The 23,078-nt window shown below is 47.9% G+C and overlaps 1 protein-coding gene across 1 annotated transcript; it reads right to left on the reverse strand.

Annotated features, from left to right (window-relative positions):
• Positions 1-841: 841 nt before the first annotated feature.
• On the reverse strand, positions 842-11,993 carry LOC309360627 (uncharacterized protein). The gene is made up of 5 exons (XM_081895309.1): positions 11,677-11,993; positions 6,961-7,129; positions 2,617-2,794; positions 2,460-2,531; positions 842-1,077 (listed from the first exon to the last, which is right to left on the reverse strand). The coding sequence occupies exons 1-5, from the start codon at positions 11,741-11,743 to the stop codon at positions 913-915; spliced, it is 651 nt and encodes a 216-aa protein (XP_081751435.1). The 5' UTR covers positions 11,744-11,993; the 3' UTR covers positions 842-912.
• Positions 11,994-23,078: the final 11,085 nt, after the last annotated feature.

The following is a 23,078-nucleotide window of genomic DNA, read 5'->3' on the forward strand; positions in this document are numbered from 1 at the left end:
TGAATTAGAGAAATATAAAATGATGTGTTTTTTAAAATGGCTCTCCTCCACTTTCAGGGCTGAGTCCCACGCAGGAAAGGATCCATATTTTGTCTTAGTTTGGTTCCTCTGTGAGAGGCTACTTGTGATTCTTGGATCTTCCTATGAGTGCTGGATCGGGCACTATTTCTTCTTTTCTTGTACTTTCTTGGAATTTATCTGCTTGTTTGCACTGGGGAAACCAAGGTGGGAAGTTTCTAGCCATCACCTGCTGGCTACACATCACTTGGACTCCTGGAGTGTATGAGGTTTTCAGACTTTCCGTTCTCAGTTCCAGTTCCAGTCTCTGTGCACAGCACAGAGGCTGGAATTTTAGCCTTTGTACACATCACCATTCTGGAACCCGGGTCACTACAGGGCTCCTGCCTTTGCACCTGCTCCATCTTCACTTCCCAGGAGCACTGGCCTGGCTCCTGCTGAAAGCAAAATGGGACTGGAATAGACCCTCAGTGGTATCTGATCGGGCAAGAGCAATTCTTGTGTTAAAGGAGCATGCTGACTTAGAAGTCAGTTCCATTGGAACCAGCAGGGTTTTCACATAAATGGGTTTGAGTCAGGAAAGGCAGTTCAATTTGTAGGTCTAGAAGGGGAATAAGAACACAAGGTGTAGGGACATGGTGTAGGAATATGGACAGCTACTTGGCCATAAAAAGGGGTGGGGGTTGGGCTTAAGCGTCCAAGGATAGCCAATACAGATGGGCAGAGAACCTGTGGCCCTCCAGATGTTGATGAACTGCAGCTGCCATCGTCTCTCCCTGCTGGCTCCCCTGCCTGAGGCTGATGGGAATCAGGAGTCCAGCAACATCTGGAGGATTCCTCATTGCTGGACAACAGGGACACAGGAGGGACCTGCTAGGTCAAAGCCAAAGAGCTTCAAGCACTGGGGATGGGATTCTTGTCCGCACGCTGGATTCTTTGCTTGGGAGATGCTTCTCTGCTGACTTGTGCTGAAGGCCCCACGGAGCCCGTGGTCCATGCATGGAACCTCTGTGGGGGGGCAGGATCAGAGCTCGTGCTCCTGCGGTCTGATGGGGTGATCTGTTGGGGAAAAACAGGTTTGGTCAGGAAATATGGGCTTCTGATGACACCTGCAAAAAGCCATAACCTGGCCTGCTCTCCTGCCCCTCAGCATCTGGTTCTGTGCTCATAATCCCGTATGTGAATTGAAAACCAGGCGGTGAACAGATGTATGGAAAGCAACCCTCAACCTCTCCCCCCCCCAGCTGTGAGAGCAGAAGGGTGGTTAAAGGGTGCTCTGTGGGGGAGTAACTACTCTGTGACTTCTCCTCTAGGTCCTTCTCTACCATCCCCTCTCTGCCTTCCAAATGCACAGCACACTTATCTGAGCGAATATATATGGGAATTGTGTGTGAATTAGAATCAGGACTGCATGTACTCTGCACAAACAAATATTTGACATTATGCTGTAAAAGGGGGACTCATATACAGATTTTGGGAATTCCCTGGGAAATGCAGTTATGTTGCGGGTCTGGCAAAACTAGGGGTCTCTAACAGATTTCTCAGCAGTGTGACCAAACTACAATTCCCATGATTCTTTGGGAGAAGCCATGACACTTACAGTGACATAAAAGTCACCTGAGGACATTTCCAGGCAGCTCCTGTTTTTGGGTTGGGTTCAATCACATACAGTGGTACCTCGGGTTAAGTACTTAATTCGTTCCGGAGGTCCATACTTAACCTGAAGCTGTTCTTAACCTGAAGCACCACTTTAGCTAATGGGGCCTCCCGCTGCCACTGCGCCACTGGACCACGATTTCTGTTCTCATCCTGAAGCAAAGTTCTTAACCTGAGGTAATATTTCTGGGTTAGCAGAGTCTGTAACCTGAAGTGTATGTAACCTGAGGTACCACTGTATTGACACATTCAGGTCGCACCATTATAATTGATTGGGAGGTCTTGCGCAACAAACCCACTTAAGAGATCAGATTTTTTGCAATAAGGAAAGTAGCAGGTCAGGAATTTGATGGTTTGATGCAACCATCCTCTAATCTTCCCAGAAACAAATGAGAATGGATGCTTACTAAATATCCAACATTGTATGATCTGCCTGCAAACAAATCAGGATGAATGCTCAATAAGCAGGTCATTTGGTGTTATAATTGGCATCTCTGTTTTATATACATTATAACATGAAATAATAATGTAAACCTTTACAAAAATAGAATGAAAATAAATAGAAGCACCCCCTTCTTCCTGCCTAAGAAAAGCTTAGTTCTCTGTGGCTTGGACTACAACTCCCATCAATCCTTAGTCAGCAGGTTGGGGAAGAGACTGTGAGAGAGAGAGAGAGAGAGAGAGAGAGAGAGAGAGAGAGAGAGAGAGAGAGAGAGAGAGAGAGAGAGAGAGAGAGAGGAGAGGAGAGAGAGAGAGGAGAGAGAGAAGGGGAAATGGGGACTCACTGCAGTGCTGGTGCTTTCAGGTTTCTCTGGCCGGCTCCGGCGGGGTGCGCAGGTGATAACTGAAGGCCGCATCTGAAAGATCAGGGAAAGAGGTGTTTTGAGCTGGAGATGAGGAACGACAAGGTGAAGGTGGAAGGAGCGCTTAGCCAGGACTTACCTGCTGCAACTGGGAGACAGTGAGGGCTGGCTCCAGGAGGGGCTTCCGCAGGGGGCATTTATGTGGGCAGGATGGGTGAAGCGCTTGAGAGTCTCTGCAAGGCTCAGGTCTGGATGTGGTGACACAGGGAACAGCAATCGGGATCTGTGCAGCAGGAGGAACCCTCTGTTCCAGGGAGCTGAAGAGAGAGATAGAGAGAGTCACCTATACAGTATATCGGAAGTTTCCAACCTTTCAGAGTCCATGGCTCCCTTAACCAACTACATTCTTTCTGTGGCACCCCTGTGGGGCTCAGGAGCCCAGTTATATCACCCCTTGTCCACAGAACTGGCAGACCCTCACCCTTTTTCAAACACCCTCCCTTGTGGAGTATTCCCTCAGCCTCCTCTTCTCTCCTTGGGAGTCCTCGGGGCAACTACTCCCCCCCCCCGCCCCAAAGAGAGGTGCCTCCTCACACTGCCCCACAGAGGCCTGGGAAGCACCCCCTGGCCACCCCAAGAGGCACCCTTCGCCTGGGGAGCTTGTAGCCAGGGCTGCTGCAACAAACAGCTGTGCAAGCCTTTGGGAGGCAGAGACAAGAGAGGGCCTCAGAGGGGAGGAAAGAGGGACAGAGGCCAGTGTTGCCCACAGCACCCCTGACCATCATTCAAGGCACCCCAGGGTGCCACGGCACACTGGTTGAAAACCACTTTAGTATGGAGGGTGCGTGCGCCGCTCTGTGCACCCAAGCAGCTATCCCACACCTGGGAGGCCCCCTCTGTGCCTCGCCTCCTCAGAAGTGCACCCGCCCTGGGCAGCGCGGGCATATGCTCCGCCGCTGTACAAATGATACTGGATTACAGGGCTAAATTAATCCATATGTGAAATCTGCTCCTGCACGGAGCCACAGCCTATTTGAGGGCCAGTTGCCATGCTGTGATCTATGGATGAAAGATAGCATATTTGTTGTTGTTTAGTCGTTTAGTCTTGTCCGACTCTTCGTGACCCCCTGGACCAGAGCACGCCAGGCACTCCTGTCTTCCACTGCCTCCCGCAGTTTGGTCAGACTCATGTTTGTAGCTTTGAGAACACTGTCCCACCATCTCGTCCCCTTCTCCTTGTGCCCTCCATCTTTCTCAACATCAGGGTCTTTTCCAGGGAGTCTTCTCTTCTCATGAAGTGGCCAAAGTATTGGAGCCTCAGCTTCAGGATCTGTCCTTCCAGTGAGCACTCAGGGCTGATTTCCTTAAGAATGGAGAGGTTTGATCTTCTTGCAGTCCATGGGACCCTCAAGAGTCCAGCACCATAATTCAAAAGCATCCATTCTTCGTACATTTGATTAATTAATTAATAATAATAATCTAGAGAGTCTCTCTTTGGAATCTGGGGTCTTAGCCTCACATCACAGGAAACAGCAGTGAAGAAGTGGTGCAAAGTGCCCTCCCCTCACCCACCAACCCCCCCTCACTTCAGGGATTAGGGATGGAGCCTCATGTTTCTTCCTTAAAATCTTGCACTTTGTCACTTTCCCTGTGGAAGTTAAGCCCTGTCTGCAATGCGGAAGGAGGCATGCCTGACCCCACACTAGATCTCTTGGCAATTCTCTGCCACTTGGATGCCAAGCTAAGCAGCGACCCTGTGCTAGAACTTGCTGGTCAGGAGGTGGCTAGATGAAGCTCTCTGGGAGACGTTGGACCAGTCCCATTTCTCAGCCTGATCACAGGGTTGTTGTGACAATAAACTGGGAGGAGAGCAGAAACCCATGTCCTCTGTTAGTCTTCATGCACTGGCAGAGGAGAAGGAGGCATCTGGAGAGACGAGACTTCAGAATATGGCTCAGAGCATCTTGAAGAGGCCACCCAGTAATGTGGGTGTCAGCCTGTAAGTCATTTTAACTACAGCTTTATACCCACAGACAGAACTACGGCTTGTATTCATCCCTACCCCCAGTTTTGTTTTAAATATAAGCACAACCTATACAATTAATATAAAATAGTCTATACAGCTTATTCATTCTACACTTGAGGGACTGAAGCTGAGAAATTAATGAGTTGCCCAAGGCTCTTCCTTCCCAGTTAAAATGTGCCTGGTCCCCATGGAACTGGGACCATTTTAAAATAGGAAACCATCGTTTCCAGACAATTGGCATGCCTATAAATATGTGCACCTGTAGGCTTAATTACAGAAAATATAATGCCTAATTTACAAAAGAAATTTAGTCTTCTACTCTGAATACATTTGATAAAGTTGTGTGTTTGTACATTTGTATGCCTCTGTTCCTCCAAGAAGCGCACTGTGGCAAACATGACTATCCTTCTGCGCATTTAATCTTCACAACTACTTTGTGAGGTAGGTCAGGCTGAGAGATTGGGACTGGCCTGAGGATGACTAGTTAGTGAGCTTCATGGCTGAGTGAGGATATGAACCTTGGTCTCTCGGGTCCAATACTCTAACCACTGAAGAGTGGAAATATATAAAAAAATTAATTGTCCAGTGGCACCTAAGAGACCAACGAAGTTTGTTCTTGGTATAAGCTTTTGTGCGCATACACACTTCTTCAGAAAGCTTATACCAAGAACAAACTTCGTTGGTCTCTTAGGTGCCTCTGGACAATTTTTTTTATTTTTTTATATATTTTGACTGTGTCAGACTAACACGGCGGCCTAGACTGAAGAGTGGGAATGAGCAGGGCTTTTTTCCAGCCACAACTCAGGTGGTGCCTTTGCCATACTAAGAGAACAAGGTGTGGTGAGTTCTAGCACCTCTTTTTCTAGAAAAATAGCACTGGGGATAAGGAAGGGCTTTTCACTCTCTACACTACATTTATATCTCACCCTTCCCCCAAGGGCCTCCAGACAGTGCACATGGTTTTTACAGAGTACAGTGTCCATTTTATCCTCACAACAATCCTGTGAGGTAGGTTAGTCTGAAAATAGGATGGGCCCAAGGTGACCCAGTGAGCTTCATGGCTGAGGGAGAATTTGAATCCTGGGCTCTCAAGTTCTAGTCCAGCACGCTAACCACTGTGCTGCACTGCTTCTCTCACATTTATCAGTGCATCGGGGATTCTAATGTATGCCAGCAACTGCATAGCTCTAAAAGCAGATGTTAGAGCAAATTAATTCAGAATAAAAACATTTTTTGCAAAAGTACTGGCCTTCGGTGCTTATTGAAAGATGGACTAGGTGAGGGCAAATCATGATCTCTGGACTCAAGACTCATTTTCCCCATCTATGAAATGGGAATAACAGTGAGCCACTCCACAAGAGTAGGAAAAATTGGATAAAACATTAGGAGAAATTGGATAAAACATGGTAAAGTACTTGGTCAATGAACTGAGAGAGCTGTCTTCATAATTATAATAAATTAAATCCTGTATGTTCATATATCTACGCTTTTACACCCATCTTGCTTCCTGCGTTGTCTTCTAACAACGTCTCCACTACACATAGCTCCACCGGGACTGCAGACAGTATTTTCTGGGCGCGGTTCAGAGCTTTAGCTGTTCAACTGTCAAGCTGGAAGTAGCAAGAATCTGTTTGTGACTTGGGCAGCACCCAGCCCAGAGCGCCCAGAAGGCACACAGGAAACCCTGCCCTGGGACAGATGCAGCTGGGCTGTGCAGCGTGGGCTCACTCTTCTTGCACAACGGGGAGCTGGCGGGATTAGAGGAAGTGCCACAGCACCTGTTTTGCATGCAGAGACCCCTAGTTCAGTCCCAGCATCTCCAGGTAGGGCTGGGAGAGAATAATAGCATCACAAAGTGGGGGGGGGGTGTACCCCAAGGGTCATCTAGTCCACCCCCTGCAAGGCAGGGCTCTCAACTAGATCATCATACAAGAAAAGCATCATCCAACCTCTGCTTAGAAAGCTCCAAGGAAGGAGAGTCCACCACCTCCTGAGGGAGACTGTTCCACTCTCAAACAGCTCTTAATGTTAGAAAGTTCTTTCTGGTGTTAAGTCAGAACCTCCTGTCTTACAACTTGAAGCCATTGTTTCTACCCCTACCCTGGCAAAACCAGCAGTTTTCTATGGAGAACCATTTGCTCTCATTCACTGGTAAAACGGGGGTTTTCCTAGGGGAAGTGCCAGGGCAAAAACCCAAACCCTCTTGGACATGGAGCTTTAAAGAGCGAAGCTGTGCCTGGAGATTGTGACGCAACCGGATGTCAGAACCCTATAAATCAGCAAGTCTCGTGTCACCCTTGGCTGGCCATGAGCACCATGGTGAGGGGCAGACTGACACACCTTGCAGGGCTGTTTTAAGGGTTGCCAGAGGCCGGAGCCCAAACATTTCAAAAGTTGCTTCAAAAATGCTGAGCCCTTATGCTACAACGCCCCCTGGTGGTCCTCAAGGTCACTCACGCTGCCACAGGCCCGCAGGTCGATCGCTTGACTTTCGACGCCCTCTGCCCATGCAAGCTCCGTTCAGGGCTTCTCACATCCACACTGGGCTTGCGCTTGATGGCATAAACAGGCAGCCGATGGGCTGGGAAGCGGGGGAACCTCGGCTCATTCTCAAAAGATGACTGACCTGGAAAGAGAGCGCCAATGAAACATCTTGCAGTGCAACTTGACAGCAGGGTGGATGGGAACGCTTGCGTGGGGGTGCCGTCAGGGATGGCTCACCCATGAGGCAAGGCAAGGCAACTGCCTCAGGCAGCAAGGTCCCCGGAGGCAGTGGATCCCAATGTAGATCTTTATCCCCCCCCCCATTGCTCCTGGTGTTGAGCTTCACTCCTCCCTTCTTTCCTGGTGAGAAGGGGGCACCATTTTGTGGTTCACCTCAGGTACCAAAATGTCTGGGGCTGGCCCTGGGTGTTGTGGTTTGGGACTAGGCCAGAGAGCAAAAATGGAGCTGGCACTGGCAGCAAGCAAGTTGGCTGTGTCTGCAAATGTGGATTTCCCATTATGCAATGGTGACTGGGCAGAAGGCATGGAGACCCAGAGAAGGTCAAGGATCCTGCATCAAGAACTCCCTGCCTGAGCTGCTTCAGGTTGTGATGGATGTGCTCCTGGAGACACCTAGTTTGGTTGTCCTAGGGTAAGGTTACCAGATTGTTTTCAATGAATCCGGGGACACTAGTCAACTTCAATGGATTTTGTATGGGGACTGATTTGTAAATCCAGGGACTGTCCCCAGGAAATGGGGATGCCTGGTAACCTTATCCTAGGGGATTTTAACATCCATGCCGACACGACCTTACAAGCGGCCACTCGGGACTTCGTGGAAAGCATGGCCTCCATGGGGATAAGTTTGGCCCAACTCATAGTCACACACATGCCTTAGACCTGGTGTTCACCTCTATAGACGTGGGTGATCTGACACTAAGTAAAAGCGAACCGAAAGAGGTGCCATGGTCTGATCACTTCCTGGTGCAACTGGATTTCTCTGAGACCCTTCCCCTCTACAGGGAGGTGGGACTGATTCGGATGGTCCGCCCCTGCCACTTAATGGATCCAAACGGTTTCCAGAGAGTGGTAGGGGATGCTTTATCCCATGTTGATTGCTCCGAAGCGTCTTCTCCCTCAGTTTCTCCTGGAGCTGAGGGTGATGAAACAATCGCTGAGACGGCTAGAGCGCTGGTGGCGGAAATCGGACCAGACACGGGTTAGAGCTCAATGTTGAGCCTACCAAGTGGTGACAGTGATGGCAAAGAGGACCTTCTTCATTGCCTCTATTGCATCTGCAGAAAACAGCCTTATAGCAGGGCTTCTTAAAAGATTGCTCAGCATGAGACAGCAACAGTCTTTAAGGCTGAACCCCTTTCACAGAGCCTCTAGAGCAAAGAATGCTATTGCACTCCAGCTCCCATCAACTCCCACAGGTATGGCCAACAGTCAGGGGAAATGGGAGTCCAGCAACTGTGCAATCCTACACGTTGTCTCAGCAGTAATCCCCACTGAATTCAATGGGACTTACTCCCAGGTAAGCAGGTTTAGGATTGGAGGGCCTAAGGAGTAGAGGGCTGGATACATCTTGATTCAAGTGCTTGTGCAAGTACATGCATGAGCATGAATACTAAAGTGCTGCTTCACATACTGCACTGGGGGAAGTCAATTTTGAACTGTTGATAACATCCTGTGTAATCTGCTATTTCCATAACCAAAAGGACAAACACCACCGGGGCTTTTGCCCAGAAGAGGCTCTTGTAGAACAAATGAAGGCAGCGGGCAGACTAGAGCATTCAGCAGTGTACAATAATGTCAGGCTTTGTGGCTCTGGCAGGGATCCTTATTACGAAAAGCAGCCGTGTTATAAGCGTGTATCTGTTTTCTTGAGTGTGTGCCTGCCATGATTCCACAGGAGCACAGAAAAGGCGCAGAACATGGCACTGGGCACCACATCTGGAGAATCTCTGCTTTCATCTAAAAACAGGTGTGAGCAACACATTTGGAAATGCCAGAGAAGTGGCTAACCTTGATTTCCTGTGGTTAAAAGTGGTGCCTGACATCGCTCCTTCCCATGACTAGAAACTATGCAGGAAGGGAAACACTGAAGAATAAATTATTCTAAATGAGAGTCTAAAAAAGAGCACAAGCAACATATCAGGCATCAGCATTCATTTTTTAAAATGTAGGATTCAGATTGTCTGGATGCAGAATTTTATTTTATTGTTTAGTGCGGAGGTCACAGAGCCTTGCTCTGGTGTGCATGTCTCTCTCTACATGGTGTGGACTGAATGGTAGCAGCTGTCCAGGAGGGGTCTTTCTAATCTTGCTAGCAAGAATCCTTTAATCAGAGATGGCTGGAATGAAAGCTCTGGACTTCCTTCAAGTTTCCCTTCTGCTTTTCTCCAAGACTGAAGATAAAGGGAAAAGTCCTGTGCTGACTTTGTAGCCATGAAGATTTCAGAAACAAAAGGGAAAGATACCCAGGTGTCAACAAATTCCACAAAATTACTGCCTTTCCAAGTTCTGTTTTCAGATCCTTTCCCCGCTGAGATGCAGATGTTTAACTTTTTAAAAAAACTCCTAAACTGACTTTGTCTGGCACCTGTCAGGGATTATTATTATTATTATTATTTATTAAACTTATATACCACCCTATACCCAGGGCTCTCAGGTGGTTTACAGAATATAAGCTTTACCACCCCACCCACTCCTGTATAATCACACAGGGAACATGATCTACAATTTTATGAGGCTTCTAGACAATGCCACAGGGCCAGTCTGATTTAGCAATGCACTGCTACACTCTCCTGCATGGCCACAGACCCAAAAGACCAGGGGGGTTTTGAGCAGCAGCACTTCTCCACCCCCCCTGTGGGGCTGCCTCCTGTTTGCCATGATGACGAGAGCAGCTGGCTTGTGAGGATCAGTTGCTCTGAATGAGCCTGTTGAGAATGGCAATACTCTAAGTCTTAGGGCAGATGCAGAAAAAGGACTTGTTATCACCCTCCTAGGACTGAACCGCCTCAGGGTGCAGATCCCATTCTGAATGCCCCTCATTCAAAAAAGAAAAAGAAAAAAAGGAATTAAAAACCCTATACCCATAAAAAATGAGCACATTTGGGAAAAGAGCCTAGCTGAGCCATGCTAGGTGTCTATGTGCAGGGAGACTTGGCTTTCGTTCATTCATTCATTGATTCATCCATTTATTTATTTATTTAAAACAGGGATGAGGGATGGGAAACCTGTAGCCCCCCCCCCCGAGGTTGTTGGGACTCAAGCTCCCATCTTCCCCTGCCAGCGTGACCGAAGGTCAGGGGATAATGGGAGCTGTATTCCAAAGGCATCTGGGGGGGCCACAGTTTCCCCATCCCTGATATCCCTTTTAAGGCCAACCATTCAAATACATACGCAGCTCCCTCCATCTGCATTCTATGCCACTTGCCTTTTCTGAGCGCATAAGTCTGGACCTCAAAGAAAATGTCTGGGCTGAATGCGCCTTCCTTTTTTCAAAGTGGGCGGAGCAATGGCATTGACTAATGGTTCCTGTTCAGACAGGTACTGGTGTGGCACCCGACACCACTTCTGTATGCAATGTGCCTCTAGACCTGCGTTCGTAGATTGTGGGATTAGTTAATTAGCAGTGCACCTTGTCCCATATTCATGCCAGTTCTCGCTTGTTTCAGAGCGCTTGCCCAGATTTGTGGTGGGGAAAGCTATTGGGGATGAAAGCCAACTTCACATCATATGCGTGAAACTGAGGACAATACTGCCTGGATCTGCCAAAGTGAGTTCAAGTCCATGAAAGCTACTGATGCAATACATCCGATAGGTGTCAATGTGCCAAGAGACCCTTTGTTGACCCCCTTCCCTAGCTGAACCCCACTGTTCCTGCTCTAGGCAGGTAAGACAGAACACTTCCCCCACCCAAAGGGGATTCTAACACCCCTTATTTTTGTGGGCTGCAGTCAAGATGAGCACATGGTGTCACCATAATCACTGTAAAAGACAGAAGCCTCTGCCCCAGAGAGCATACAATCCAAATTCCAACTGTGAAGACAACAGTGGGGGAAGGAGGATAGACACAGACAAGAGTAATGTGTGCAAATCTAAAAGGAACCACCAGCTGGTGGGGATAAACTGTTTTCCTTTTTCAAAAGGCAGCCTATAAACCTATAAAACAAATAAAAATAAAAGTATGCATATTGAAAAATCAGAAGGAGGTGAATGTGTGAACGAAATACTGCAAGCAGATTCAAATTAAAAATGGAAAATTTTCTCTCCCCCAATATACTTCCACTCTAATATGCACCTCTAAGGGTGAATCAGGGGTGTGGGGGGTGGGGGTGGAGCAAGGCAGTGTTAGAGCGGCCGGCCCTGTGAAGTGGGCCACCGAGGAGAATCCAAGTGGGGACACCTGGAAGAGCCGAGATAGTGGCAGGCAGGGTGCTGACTCTCCCTGGCCGAGCACAGCTGGAGCCTGCAATTGCTTTTCATGCCCTCAGGATATGGCTGATACCTGGTGTAGCAGGAACAGGGATCCGTGTGCAGCATTAGGCTCAGCACTCAGCCAGGTTAAAGGGGTTGTGCGCATTTTAAGCGCTACATCCCTCTGCCTCTGTGGCTGCAAAAGGGAGCACTGGAAGTTGCACACAAACTGCACCTCTGGCAAGGGTTTGTGGGACTCACCTTCCAAGATGTAGACCTTGAATCCACTGCTGATGCCTGTGGTGTAGTGAAGATCAGCCAAGGCCATTTCTGCTAGGAGGTCCTCACAGGGGAGTTGCCGCTTGTTCGAGAGAAATTTGCTGCAGAAATCAGGGCCACCCTGAATATAGATGTTTAATCTGCTCAAGCTGTGGGTATTTCGAGATCTTTCCCTACTCCAGCAAAGGGAGGCTCTGAATGCGCCCCCTTTTCTCCCCAGGGCTGAAGGGGACCACCAGTTCTCTGGACCCAACAGGTTGTTCTTCGAAGAGTGCAACTTTCCGTCACCACCCACAGCATCCCTTCTTGAACTTTTGGATTTCTACCTAGCAGAGGCAGAGAGGTGGGGCTAGAATTGGCCAGTTCTAACAGGCCTGACACCCTCCTCTCCCCTCTCTTGTTAGCCCCTCAGGGCAAGTGTGTGTGTGTCTGTGCACTATGACACACCCTTGTGGGGAGGGGGAAGAGAGTGCAGTGCCCCCCAAAGAGGCAGGTGTGCAGCAGATGGCAGGGGGGGGGATATTCCAAGGGGATGAGCTGTACAGAGCTTCCATTGACAAATGCTGGAAGAGCAAGGAAGCACTTTTGGGGGGGGGGTCAGGGGTTTGAGCATAAATTTGGGGAGATTCTGATCTGCTAATCTCAGTGTCTGTGGGGGTGTTACAGTTTGCATTTTATACTTTGATTGCTGCTTTGTACATCATATGGTTGATCTCAAAACAAGCAATTTACTTGTTTCACACTTTTTAAAGCCTATATCAGTTTTCATTTCTAATTTGGTATTAGTTGATCAGTCAAATACAGTGGTACCTCTGGTTACATACTTAATTCGTTCCGGAGGTCCATTCTTAACCTGAAACTGTTCTTAACCTGAAGCACCACTTTAGCTAATGGGGCCTCCTGCTGCCGCCATGCCACCAGAGCACCAGATTTATGTTCTCATCCTGAAGCAAAGTTCTTAACCCAAGGTACTATTTCTGGGTTAGCGGAGTCTGTAACCTGAAGAGTATGTAACCCAAGGTACCACTGTACATAAAGGGACGGATGGCCGGAAAGGGTCTCAGAGGTCCATCCTTTGAATGCATGAAGAATGGGGAGTGGGCATGGGCGTAGCCAGGACCTCAGTTAGCTATGTATTTTTATTGATTTTTATTGATGGGGGCAGCTGCCCCTCCCTGCCCCCTTTGGCTACCCCCATGGGAGTGGGTATGGCATTGAAGCCTGGGAGAAATGATAGAGATGTGTGCTTCTAAGAATCTAGAGGGGATCAGAGCAGGCACGAGGATTGTGTCAAACCAAATTCAACCCCCCCACTGTAATCTGCTTTGAGCTAAGGCATGTGCTATGCGTCCCCCACCCGCCACTTAGGTAGTGATGAGGTGATAGGAATGTATGTAATGAGGTGAATTCTGGGTGGAAATCTGGGGTGCTACTGCACTGGGAGAATAGTGGTGTGTGTGACAGAAAGAGAAGAGATTGGAGGAGAGAACAGAAGTTGGCTTACGCTCTGTGGGAAGCTTGTGGGGTACCTGTAGTTTGGAAACTGTTTGTTTTTACTGTACTGCAGAATGTTCAAGCGGCTTCACTTGCATTATCTGGTTGCAGCCTAAGGCAAGACTCTGCACCCACAGCAGCTGGAGGGTAGAGGCAGAGAGGGAATTCATGGCAGCGGACAGGGTCCAAGCAGGGGGAGGGGGCTCCCTGGTTCTTAGCTCAGGGAGGTTTGTGGAAACAGCCCAGGAAAGGGTGGCAGGCTCTGGCAACAGAGAGGTTAAAGGGAGGGGGCCCCACCCAGTCCTGGCGTGAGGGAAGCCACGAGCCAAGCGAGCCCAATGACTTGGGGCGCGTGTCAGGGCTGGCTGCCCCACACCCTTGGAAGCAGTCCGGCTGCATTCCATGAGCCTTCTCCACCCTGGCTTGCCTGAGGGAGGGAAGATGGCAGGCCTGTCTCCCCTGGCACGCCCCATCCTGCCCCAGAGGCAGCTGTTTTGTTAGGAAGGAGTGGAGTCTAGTGGGCGAGGGTGAGGAGTCTGGAAGTCTGGACTTCTGAGTGGACTGGGAAGGAGGTGGGGAAGGGAACCAGCAAGTTTAAAGCAGCAGGCTGCGGGGCAGGATTCCTGGGCTTGCCCGGGTTTGCCCCAGAGGCACAGATCCAGAGATTTTCTTCTTCGTCTAGCTTCGCTCCACCTGCATGGCAGTTTCCTTTTCAAGAACAAAATCTCCCTCCAGACATGCATGAGGAGGACTAGCGAAGAAGATCTGCGTGTCTGAATGCACAACCAGGGGAGGCAGAGAAAAATAGCAGTGAAATTCTCCCTCCTGGCCAGCACTTAAATGCGCTTTGTTTCTGCTACTAACCTGGAGACTTACCCTTTAAAAACAAGAAGCAAAAGTGCCCCTACCTCCCAGAGCCTTTAGCAGCAGCAAGATCTCAAGATCTTAGTTGGGGATAAAAGGCTGTCTCAAACAATCTCTCTCCCGATTTGGCCTATGATGTGTGGAGGGGAGTGAGGTTGTGCCTGCTCCACTCTTGATACCCCTGATGGCCACACAAGGATGTAACATTCACGCACAACATGTGTAGGCATATTCCAACATATTTAGGATTTCTCTCTCTTTTTGGTAGAGTGGATTTTCTGAATAAAGTATGGTAATCTAGCAATCATCTGGGCCTATTTGTTTTTGGGTTTTATGTGCATTTTGAAAATCACACACTTACATAGTCAGGAGCACTGGGCACTTTCCGTGCTAAGGCCTGAATCCCAGAAGTTTGTTGTCTGAGCCTGGGGTTCCCCTTCCATTTTGGCAAGTGCAGTGAAATAATGGGCAGGTGAGCTATGGGAAGAACTCCAAAATAAGGGACACTCAGAGAGACCATAAGAAAATGACTTTTAAAATGTGTCAGAAAACTAACAGTACTCAGGGGAAGTCTCAGGGGAAGAGACGACAACTCCCATTTTCCCAATTAACTTGAAATGAATGCTGCATTGTCACAAGGCAACGTCCGGAGAAAGAAAGAGCAACAGATAAGCCTACAAAACTACTTTGAGAGCCTCCAGACTGTCAGTGCATACCAGAACATTACCGGTAGGTTTGGAAGATTAAAGTAGATTGCAGGGCTGTGTCACCCAGGTGCAACAAATCCATTTAAAGCAAACAGATGTTTGGGGGTTGGAAAATGATGAGGAATTGCACAGAAAAGTGTGGGACTAAGGAATTACTAATGAGAACATGTGTAAACATCCTGCAAACAGATCAGGATGAACGCAGGCTGAATGCTCACCGCCATATAACAGCCCAGGAAACAAATCAGAGCAAATGCTCAATGAATATTGGATATAATGATGTAAGAACCACATAAGCTTTGTGTAAGTAAATCAGGATGCATGAATAAACAGGCCATATGTTAAAGCTCTTAGGCACACCTTCACTATTGACCAGGGCTGCCATACACCTGGGATTTCAAAGGTGGGAGGAATTTGCGAAAAAAGCTTAACAATTTTGGGGGTGTCCAGATATGCCAACCCTACTATTGACACAATGGTGCCATTTTACTAGGGCTTTTTCTTCAAGCTTTTAAAACACCTTTTGCCATTTTTTTTAAAATGAAAAATACACAGAATGGTGTTTAGGTGAAAAAGCACTGTGGTACAAATTAAAGTATTGCCCTCTTAAAGCACACTTCCTTTTCTGGTTTTAACAGCCAGTGCTGTTTTGTCACTATGTTTGCCCCTTCTCCATCCATAGAGCTCCACAAGTGTGTAACCGTTTAAGAGGGTGTTACAGTGAAATAACGAGTGAGCGAGCGAGCAGATGAGTGCACACACAGTGTGCTACCCCACGCAAAGTGTGGAAAGTCAGTTGCAAGTACAGATCTTGGAAGTACAGGTCTCGGAAGGCAAAACTGGGCTGCCTTCTGCTTGTCCTCCCCCCTCTTTAAGTGAAACTGCCTCTTCCCTTCCTTCTGCCGGAGTCTCCCTCTCCCAAGAGGAAATCCCCCTCTAACACACCTTCAACAATCCCTGCCCAGAGGCAGCTGCATTTTTGCACTCCAGCTGGTGCTGCCTGGGCCTCTGAAGGATCTGGGAGGCCTGTGGTGCATCTGGGCCAGGAGTTCATGCCGGGCTTGTTGCAACTAGCCGGGAGTGTGCCGCAGTGCTCTGCGTTCAGACCTGTCTTGCTCCTCCCTGGTGGTGCTACAGGTGGAAGCACGAAAAACAGCAAGGCGCTGAGGAGCTGAGCTGCTTTCTTATAGCTCAAGGAAAGGGTTTAGCGTCACAACAGAAGTCACCACACAGAAGGAATGCATTAGGATTGCTTTGGGTGTTCCTGCCTCTGCCAGCATCTGGAATTATGTCCCTTTAAAGACCTTTAAAGAAGGTATCCCACCACAGCACACATTCACAGGGTAGGAAAAGCTTCACTTTCTGAATTTCCACTTGTCACACCTTGCCCTTTAAGGGCTCACGAGCAAAGCCAGAAATCAACCTGGCAATCCTAAATCCTGCATCGCTCCATAACTGCATATGTCCCAGACTGTCTCAGTGTTTGGGTATTTGTTTCAGGACCCACGATGAGTGCCGGCCGGCTTTTTGTCACCCCCCCCCCCACTCAGTGGTGACACCCGGGGCAGACCACCCCTACCACTACCACACACCCTTCCTCCTCCCCTGGCTTTCAGCAGTGGTTGTGGACAAATTAACAAGATTATACCAAAGAAGCCTGAGTGAAGAAAAATGCCTTCAGCATTTGTCAAAAGCACAAATGGTAGGATCCTGGCATATTTCAAGCAGGGAGAGTTCCAAAGATCTGGTCCCACAACTCTGAAGGCCCAATTCTTTGCAGAGGTCAGCTGGGTCTCTTCAGCAACCCGTGACAGAGGGGCCACGTTGTAGCCGGAGTGTTGGTCTCTTGGGCAACCGAGTGCCTTGCATATGCATGGAATCCATGTTAACAAAGTTTGAGTCACTCAGAAAAGGACACAATGAACATGTCGAGGTAGATTTTCTTCATTGCCTTCATAGATACATGGTAGGCAGAATAATGTGCTCCAACACGTGTTTGATCGGGTTTGCAGTGACCCTTGCACCATCTGAGTTTTCATTGCACACAGCTCCATACCCTCCAACAGATGAAAATAGGGACATTTCTCACTCCCCCAACTGACCCTTCTCACCCCCCCATTCCCCCCACCTGCAGAGCATTTCCTATCAGAAGAAGGGCGAGTGCCGCCCCCACTACCCCGACGGGACATAGTATCCCTGCCCTGAGAAAACTCCTTAATCCCAATTTTATTTTATTCTTTGGTAGATTTACAAAAACACACACACACAAATAAATTTTAGAAAGGGGCAATATAGGATGTGGATGCATAAAAGACAAGACTCCTTGCGCTCTGCTCTGCTTCCCCTTTCTCCCTGCCCAAGGTGGCCTAGGGCTGGGCCCTGGCGGCTGCAGCCTCTCCCCCTCCTCACCCACAGCCGCCATGAGCTGCCCAAGCGAGGAGACTGGCAGCAGTGGCCATGGAGAGGCCAGGGGATGCTCCCTCACAACTGCCACTGCCCCCACCATGGCTTGGGCCAAGCGCCAACTCCTCCTCCTCCTCCCTGAGCTCGGTGCTGGAGGAGCTGGTGGGTGAAATAGGGGCATTCTCGGATCAAATCAGAAAGCAGGATGGCTTTCATAATTCCGGGACTATCCCTGGAAAATCGGGGCACTTGGAGCATATGCAGTTCCTAAGGCCTGAATAAAATATTGGGGGGCCAAGTGAGCCCTGCCCTGCACAATGGACCACATGATGCAATGCATGGATACCATTTGAATGGCAATGCTCATCAACTTGGGGGGAGGCCCCCTCAAATATTTTACTAGGGCGCCAAAGACCCTTTGACCCCTGGAGGTGGCTCCTATGGGGTCTATGATAAGCTGCACAGTAACACAGGACCTCAACAGGATCGCCAGTTCTCTCTACTAGAAAATACCTCAGAGCACACAAGGATCCATCATATTCTATTAGGTCACATCAACACCATACGTTTGAAGTACATGGCAGCCCCCCACCCAAGAATCCTGGGAACTTTAGTTTGGTTAAAGTTGCTGGGAATTGTAGCTCTGTGAAGGGCAAGCTACAGTTCCCAGGAATCTTTGCAGAAAATCTCTGTGTTTTAATTGTGCTTTAAATGTAAGGTGTGGAGGTGACTTTAGTCTTCAGGGTGGGATTGCAGCCTTGCTGTACACACGCACACACACAAGTCCTTCTCTTTTCAGGCCACCTTGAAATGAAAATGCATCTTGGTTTTGGTGCACACATTTTCAGAGCATGGCTTCCATTCCTCTAAAACGATGGCATTCTTTCTCTGGAGAGGTCTCTTGAGGTCCCTCTCTTCCTGTGCTTAGGCAGACACTTAAAGCACATTTACTTAATCAGGCTGTGCTGATGCTTAGCAGGTCCTCCCCATGTTTAACCTGGTTGCTTGTTGCTGTGTCTTTGTACATTATATATATATATTTTTAAAAAAAATAATATTTATTAAGGTTTTCCAAATTAAAACAAATTAAATCCAATTTATAAGCTTTTTCCAATAACCAGGACTTCCCCTCCCCACCCCCTCTTGCATTCCAAATCTTCCAAATAAACAATTAAATTCAACAAATTCTTATCCCCAAATTACACTCATCCTCAATAACCCAAATTTTTTTCCAAGTTCCCATCCCCTAAGATCGATCTACTCCCTTCCACGAGGTCCCCCTTTTCAGATATAATGTAGATAAATATAAAATAAAGATAGAAAAAAAAAATAATTTTACAACTTTTGGATTCCAAATTTCCCTCCCCCCTTTCCCTGTTGCGTTCCCCATATCCCTCCATTTCTAGTATCTTTCTGGAGTTCCCACATTTCACTAAGCCCATACCCCTCTGATTCTTTGCCAGTCATTTTTAATTTCGAGTGTCCGATCATAGAAGGAGCCTATCTCCAAAAGGGGCCCATTTCTTCTATCCAGATTTTTGTATCCAGGAGTGAAAACTCCAATTTTATTTCCATAAGCTTATCAAATCTGGATATCCCAAATGTTCCCACTTCCAGTTCGTTCTTGTTTCTTTGTTTATTTCCCTGTTCTCCTGCAGGAATGTTCTTTTTCCAAAAGCTTCTAGTTTCTCTGCAGAGGCTTGTTATTCAGGAACCAAACGTTGCGTCATGTCCCTTTCATTTTCCAACAGATAAATCCATTGTTTCTTATGGTGTGTAGACCTCTGTAGACAAAATAATGTTCCATTTCTGCAGTTTCCCAGGAGATTAAAAACTCTGTTCAACTATTCAAGTTTCCTGTCGAAAACACATGCAATATCCCTCAGCTCCTCTAGATGGACCACAGCAGCTGAGCTCCCTTCCAGATCCCATCCACCAGTCCAAATAGCTTGTTGATCCTTATTTGAAACAATTTATGTCCAATTTATAACAAATGTAACCGGCAAAGTCCTCATAACAAAGACTCCAATTTGTTCTTCCGTTTTGACAGCTCTTTGACAGCTGTCAAAACCTCCGTTGCTCTTCTCCAGGCATTTTCACGAATCGCTCCAGGGATTCCGGGGGGGGGGGTGTTACTTTTTAATACAAATTCCACCTTTCTCCTCCAGCTCAATCTTATATTTTCCCCTCACGAAGTTGCAGATTCATCAAGATAAGGTTACTCTCGATCTTAGTTGTCAAGTCCTTTGTTTTGGCTCTTCTACAATTAAGGGGGGGCTGACTTCCTTTTTCCACCTCCCCCGTTCGCTCCAAATTTTAAAAATTTATCCCTCTTTTTAGTCCATACTCCAATTACTCACGGGTTCTTCTTTTGGGTCCGAATTCTCAATAGAAGAAGCTAGCGCTCTCCACCAAATGGCATGCGGCTTCGCTCGGCAGGGGAAGCGGAGGACTCAAAGCACCACCCCTCCTCCTGGCGCCCGTTCTTTAGCCTTTAAAAAGGCTCTTTCGCGGGCCAGGGAGGGGCGCAAAGGTGCCAGCCGAGTCACCATGTCCATGGGCCCCGTGCCCATGGTTTTTGAGGGTCCCCGCGTCGCCGGCGCGGTAGGACCCAACCCCTGCCGAGCCAGCTCCCTCCGGAGCACGGAGGGAGCCCGCCATTCGGCGATGGCGCCAACCCGGAAGTCCCGTGTCTTTGTACATTATAAACCCTTTCCACTGTATACTTCTATGTTTTCATTGCAGCTTGAATGAGTTGATGTTTATACTTTTATTTTTTAGGTTTTGTAAGCCATTTTGAATATAATTATTTTGTAGAGCAAAACAGGATCTCTATCTTTATTTCTCTCGCTCTCTGTCTATGAAAAACTCCCACCCACAACTGCCATCAACTTGTCACATAACAAATACTTGGAAACTATTCTGAAAGTACAACCAGATCCACTGTGACTTGAAATGGTCTACTATATATTATTCGGCTTCAATCCTATACGCACTTATCTGGGAGGAAGAACCACGGAACTCAATTGGCTTGCTTCTGAGTAGACATATATTGGGATTATGCTTCTCTCTGAAGGGAAGAAAAATATGAGTGATTTATTGAAGCAGCCAGTGCAGAACAGGACTAAAGCAGATTTAATGAATATTAATTTATTTACATGCATTACATACCTCTCTGGGTTTCCAGAGCTGCTAACAATTAACACAATCAGTTTAAAGCAACAAATCATCACATTAAACATGCCCCCTGTGGTGAAGTGCCTTCAGCAACATTTGATGTGGGAGGGTGTCTTTGGTGTGAGTCTAGTGATGTTGCAGGCATGCACAAGTGTCCCTATTTTCATCAGTGAGAAACTGGAGGCTGCGCAACTGTATGCAGGGAGACTACAGTGGTACCTCTGGTTAAGTACCTAATTCATTCCGGAGGTCCATTCTTAACCTGAAACTGTTCTTAACCTGAAGCACCACTTTAGCTAATGAGGCCTCCCGCTGCCGCCGCGCTGCCGGAGCACGATTTCTGTTCTCATCCTGAAGCAAAATTTTTAACCCAAGGTACTATTTCTGGGTTAGCAGAGTCTGTAACCTGAGGTGCCTGTGACCTGAAGTGTCTGTAACCTGAGGTACCACTGTATATCTTTCTTTGGATGATAATCTCTATATTTGAGGAGCATTGCAGTTTGGGTGGGGAGGGAGCAGGAAGCCAGCATGGGGGGGGGAGTGCAGCAGGCTGTTTTGAGAATACCAGCAAAAGCCACAAAGGGTCTCAGCAGCAGTATGAAATATGACAGATATAGATGGCCAGGTCAGGCTTCTTTTTCCTTCCCCACTAACCACGTCAGCGAATCTTTAACCCTGGCACAACAGACTGAAACTCAGGCAGATTATTTCCCATGCTCTGGGCTGGAAATGTTGACATGGGCTTCATTTCTGTCCTTCTGTCCTTCTCTGCACCTCCCCCAACCAGGGAAGAAGGAATGAGTGAAGATCTACATTAGGAACGAGGGGGGAAGAAATATCATCATTGGGAAGAAGGGTGGGAGAAGACTAGCAGACCTCCTATGTGCCCAGAGGCCACTGCACAGGTGGCATGAGGAAGCAGATCTGGCCTCCAAGGAGTGGACCACAGCTGTTCTTGCCACTGTGGCAGCAGCAGGCTCTGCTGCCCCTGTGGATCCTGCCACCTGAGGCAGTCACCGCACCTTGCCTCTCTGGCGGAACAGCCCTACCTCTGAGGCACCTGGGGAAAGATAATAGTAATGATAATAATTTATTACTTATACCCCACCCATCTGGCCGGGGTGGGGAACCTGTGATCTTCTGGGTAGTGTTGGAATCCAGCTTCCATCAGGCCCAGTCAGAGTGGCCAGTGGTCAGGCCTGATGGGAGTCTGGAGATTAGTCTGGAGACATCTTCATGGTTACAGGCTTCCCACCCCTGGGTTAAGGGAAATATCTTGGGATATCTTGCCCCTTTCTGAGTGGAATGAAATCAAGACGGCAGCGACACCTAGTGGCACATCCTAGCTCAATTGGGCCTCAGCTGATGCTCAGGCTAATAAGGGGAAATCTACCCTCTTACCTCCTAGCTTTATCCTAGACATCCCCATAGCGACTGGAGTGGTCAAGAGCTTCTCTTTAGCTGCTGTTCTTTCTCTGTTCCCTCCATCACACACCCCGCCCCCGCTCTCAGCACTGGGAAAGGCCAGGATTGGCCTAGATGAAAGAAAGGGATTTCTAGGGTTCTTTCAGTGTGGTTGTCATGGTGATGCTAGAGCAGAAAATCCTCTAGCCCCTCTCCATCTCTCCCTCCCCCCTGCACTACTGCAGCAGCCGAAGTCCTCACAGTTTCTGAGGCTGCCTCATTTAGTCATAACCCCTCATGTGAAAATGTGAGGGGGGAAGTCAAGGGGCCACAAAAACAAGCGAGCAGGCAAGGACAGGCAGGCCATTTTGCATTGGTGCAAATTGTTGCAGAAATATACTAATATGCAGGAACACATACAGAAATGCACTTTTGATGCTGGCAAATAAGACAACTCCAGCTTTATTTGTTTGTTGAATTTAGGACCTTGTGGAATGCCCAAGGCAGCAAAACCACAAAATATACAAAAACATGCACATTAAATCATTAAAACAGAAACCATCATACCAAGTCATGCATGTTTGCAATTTCTCATATAGCCTGAAACAGGCCTGCCAAATCAAATGCTGGCATGTCCTTGCAGACTTAATACACATGAGCAATGTATATGTCACATTCAGTACTTTATCAGGGATTTCCACAAACTTCTATAGGTTTGCTTTTCCACATGCAGAAGTAGGAATTGGATGGTACACACACTTCCAATAGGTCTTTTCCTGCCCCCTCCTCTTCAAAGCAGTACAATTACGTTCAGCGAGACTGGAGCAGCATGACAAGGTGTAATTTAGAATACAGCCAGGCCCTGCAGATATGCAACCAGGCGAGTGTGTTATTAACACCTAAAGAACCCCTGGCAGGTCTGGAACTGAGACGTGCAATTACAGCACTTAGCAAAGAAAGAGGAGACAATGCCAGAACAAGAGACTATTTCCACCAGGCCTGTGGGAGATGCAGTTGAATTTACCCTCAACACTTACTTTCTTTTAGAATCAAAACCACAGCAAGTTCAGACACTTTTTGGCCTGGCTCCATGCTTCAAGAAAAAGGAAGAAGAAAAGACACACAAAATTCTGTGCCGAGAAATTCACTGCAAAGAACACCATGGGGAAAGTTTATTCTCAGCATGCGTGCACACACACACACACACACACACACGCCAAAAGGGGAGCACACATCAGTGACTATTCAGAATCTGGTGTGAACAGCATGAATTGTCCCAGATACATCCTGAAACACAAGCTAGTGGTATGCCGACACCCTGGGGGCTGAGAGGGT

The sequence above is a fragment of the Podarcis melisellensis genome, assembly GCF_964234715.1.
Source record: "Podarcis melisellensis genome assembly, chromosome: 17".
Classification (NCBI taxonomy): domain Eukaryota; kingdom Metazoa; phylum Chordata; class Lepidosauria; order Squamata; family Lacertidae; genus Podarcis; species Podarcis melisellensis.

What these genes read in the sequence shown, in the direction of transcription:
- LOC309360627 (XM_081895309.1), bottom strand. Translation starts at nt 11,743, where the DNA reads ATGGCCTTGGCTGATCTTCACTACACCACAGGCATCAGCAGTGGATTC. An exon ending in ACCTGCGGGCCTGTGGCAGC is followed by an intron (nt 2,795 to 6,960) that starts GTGAGTGACCTT and finishes CTCTCTCTTCAG; the next exon opens with CTCCCTGGAACAGAGGGTTC. An exon ending in CTGAAAGCACCAGCACTGCA is followed by an intron (nt 1,078 to 2,459) that starts GTGAGTCCCCAT and finishes TTTCCCCAACAG; the next exon opens with ATCACCCCATCAGACCGCAG.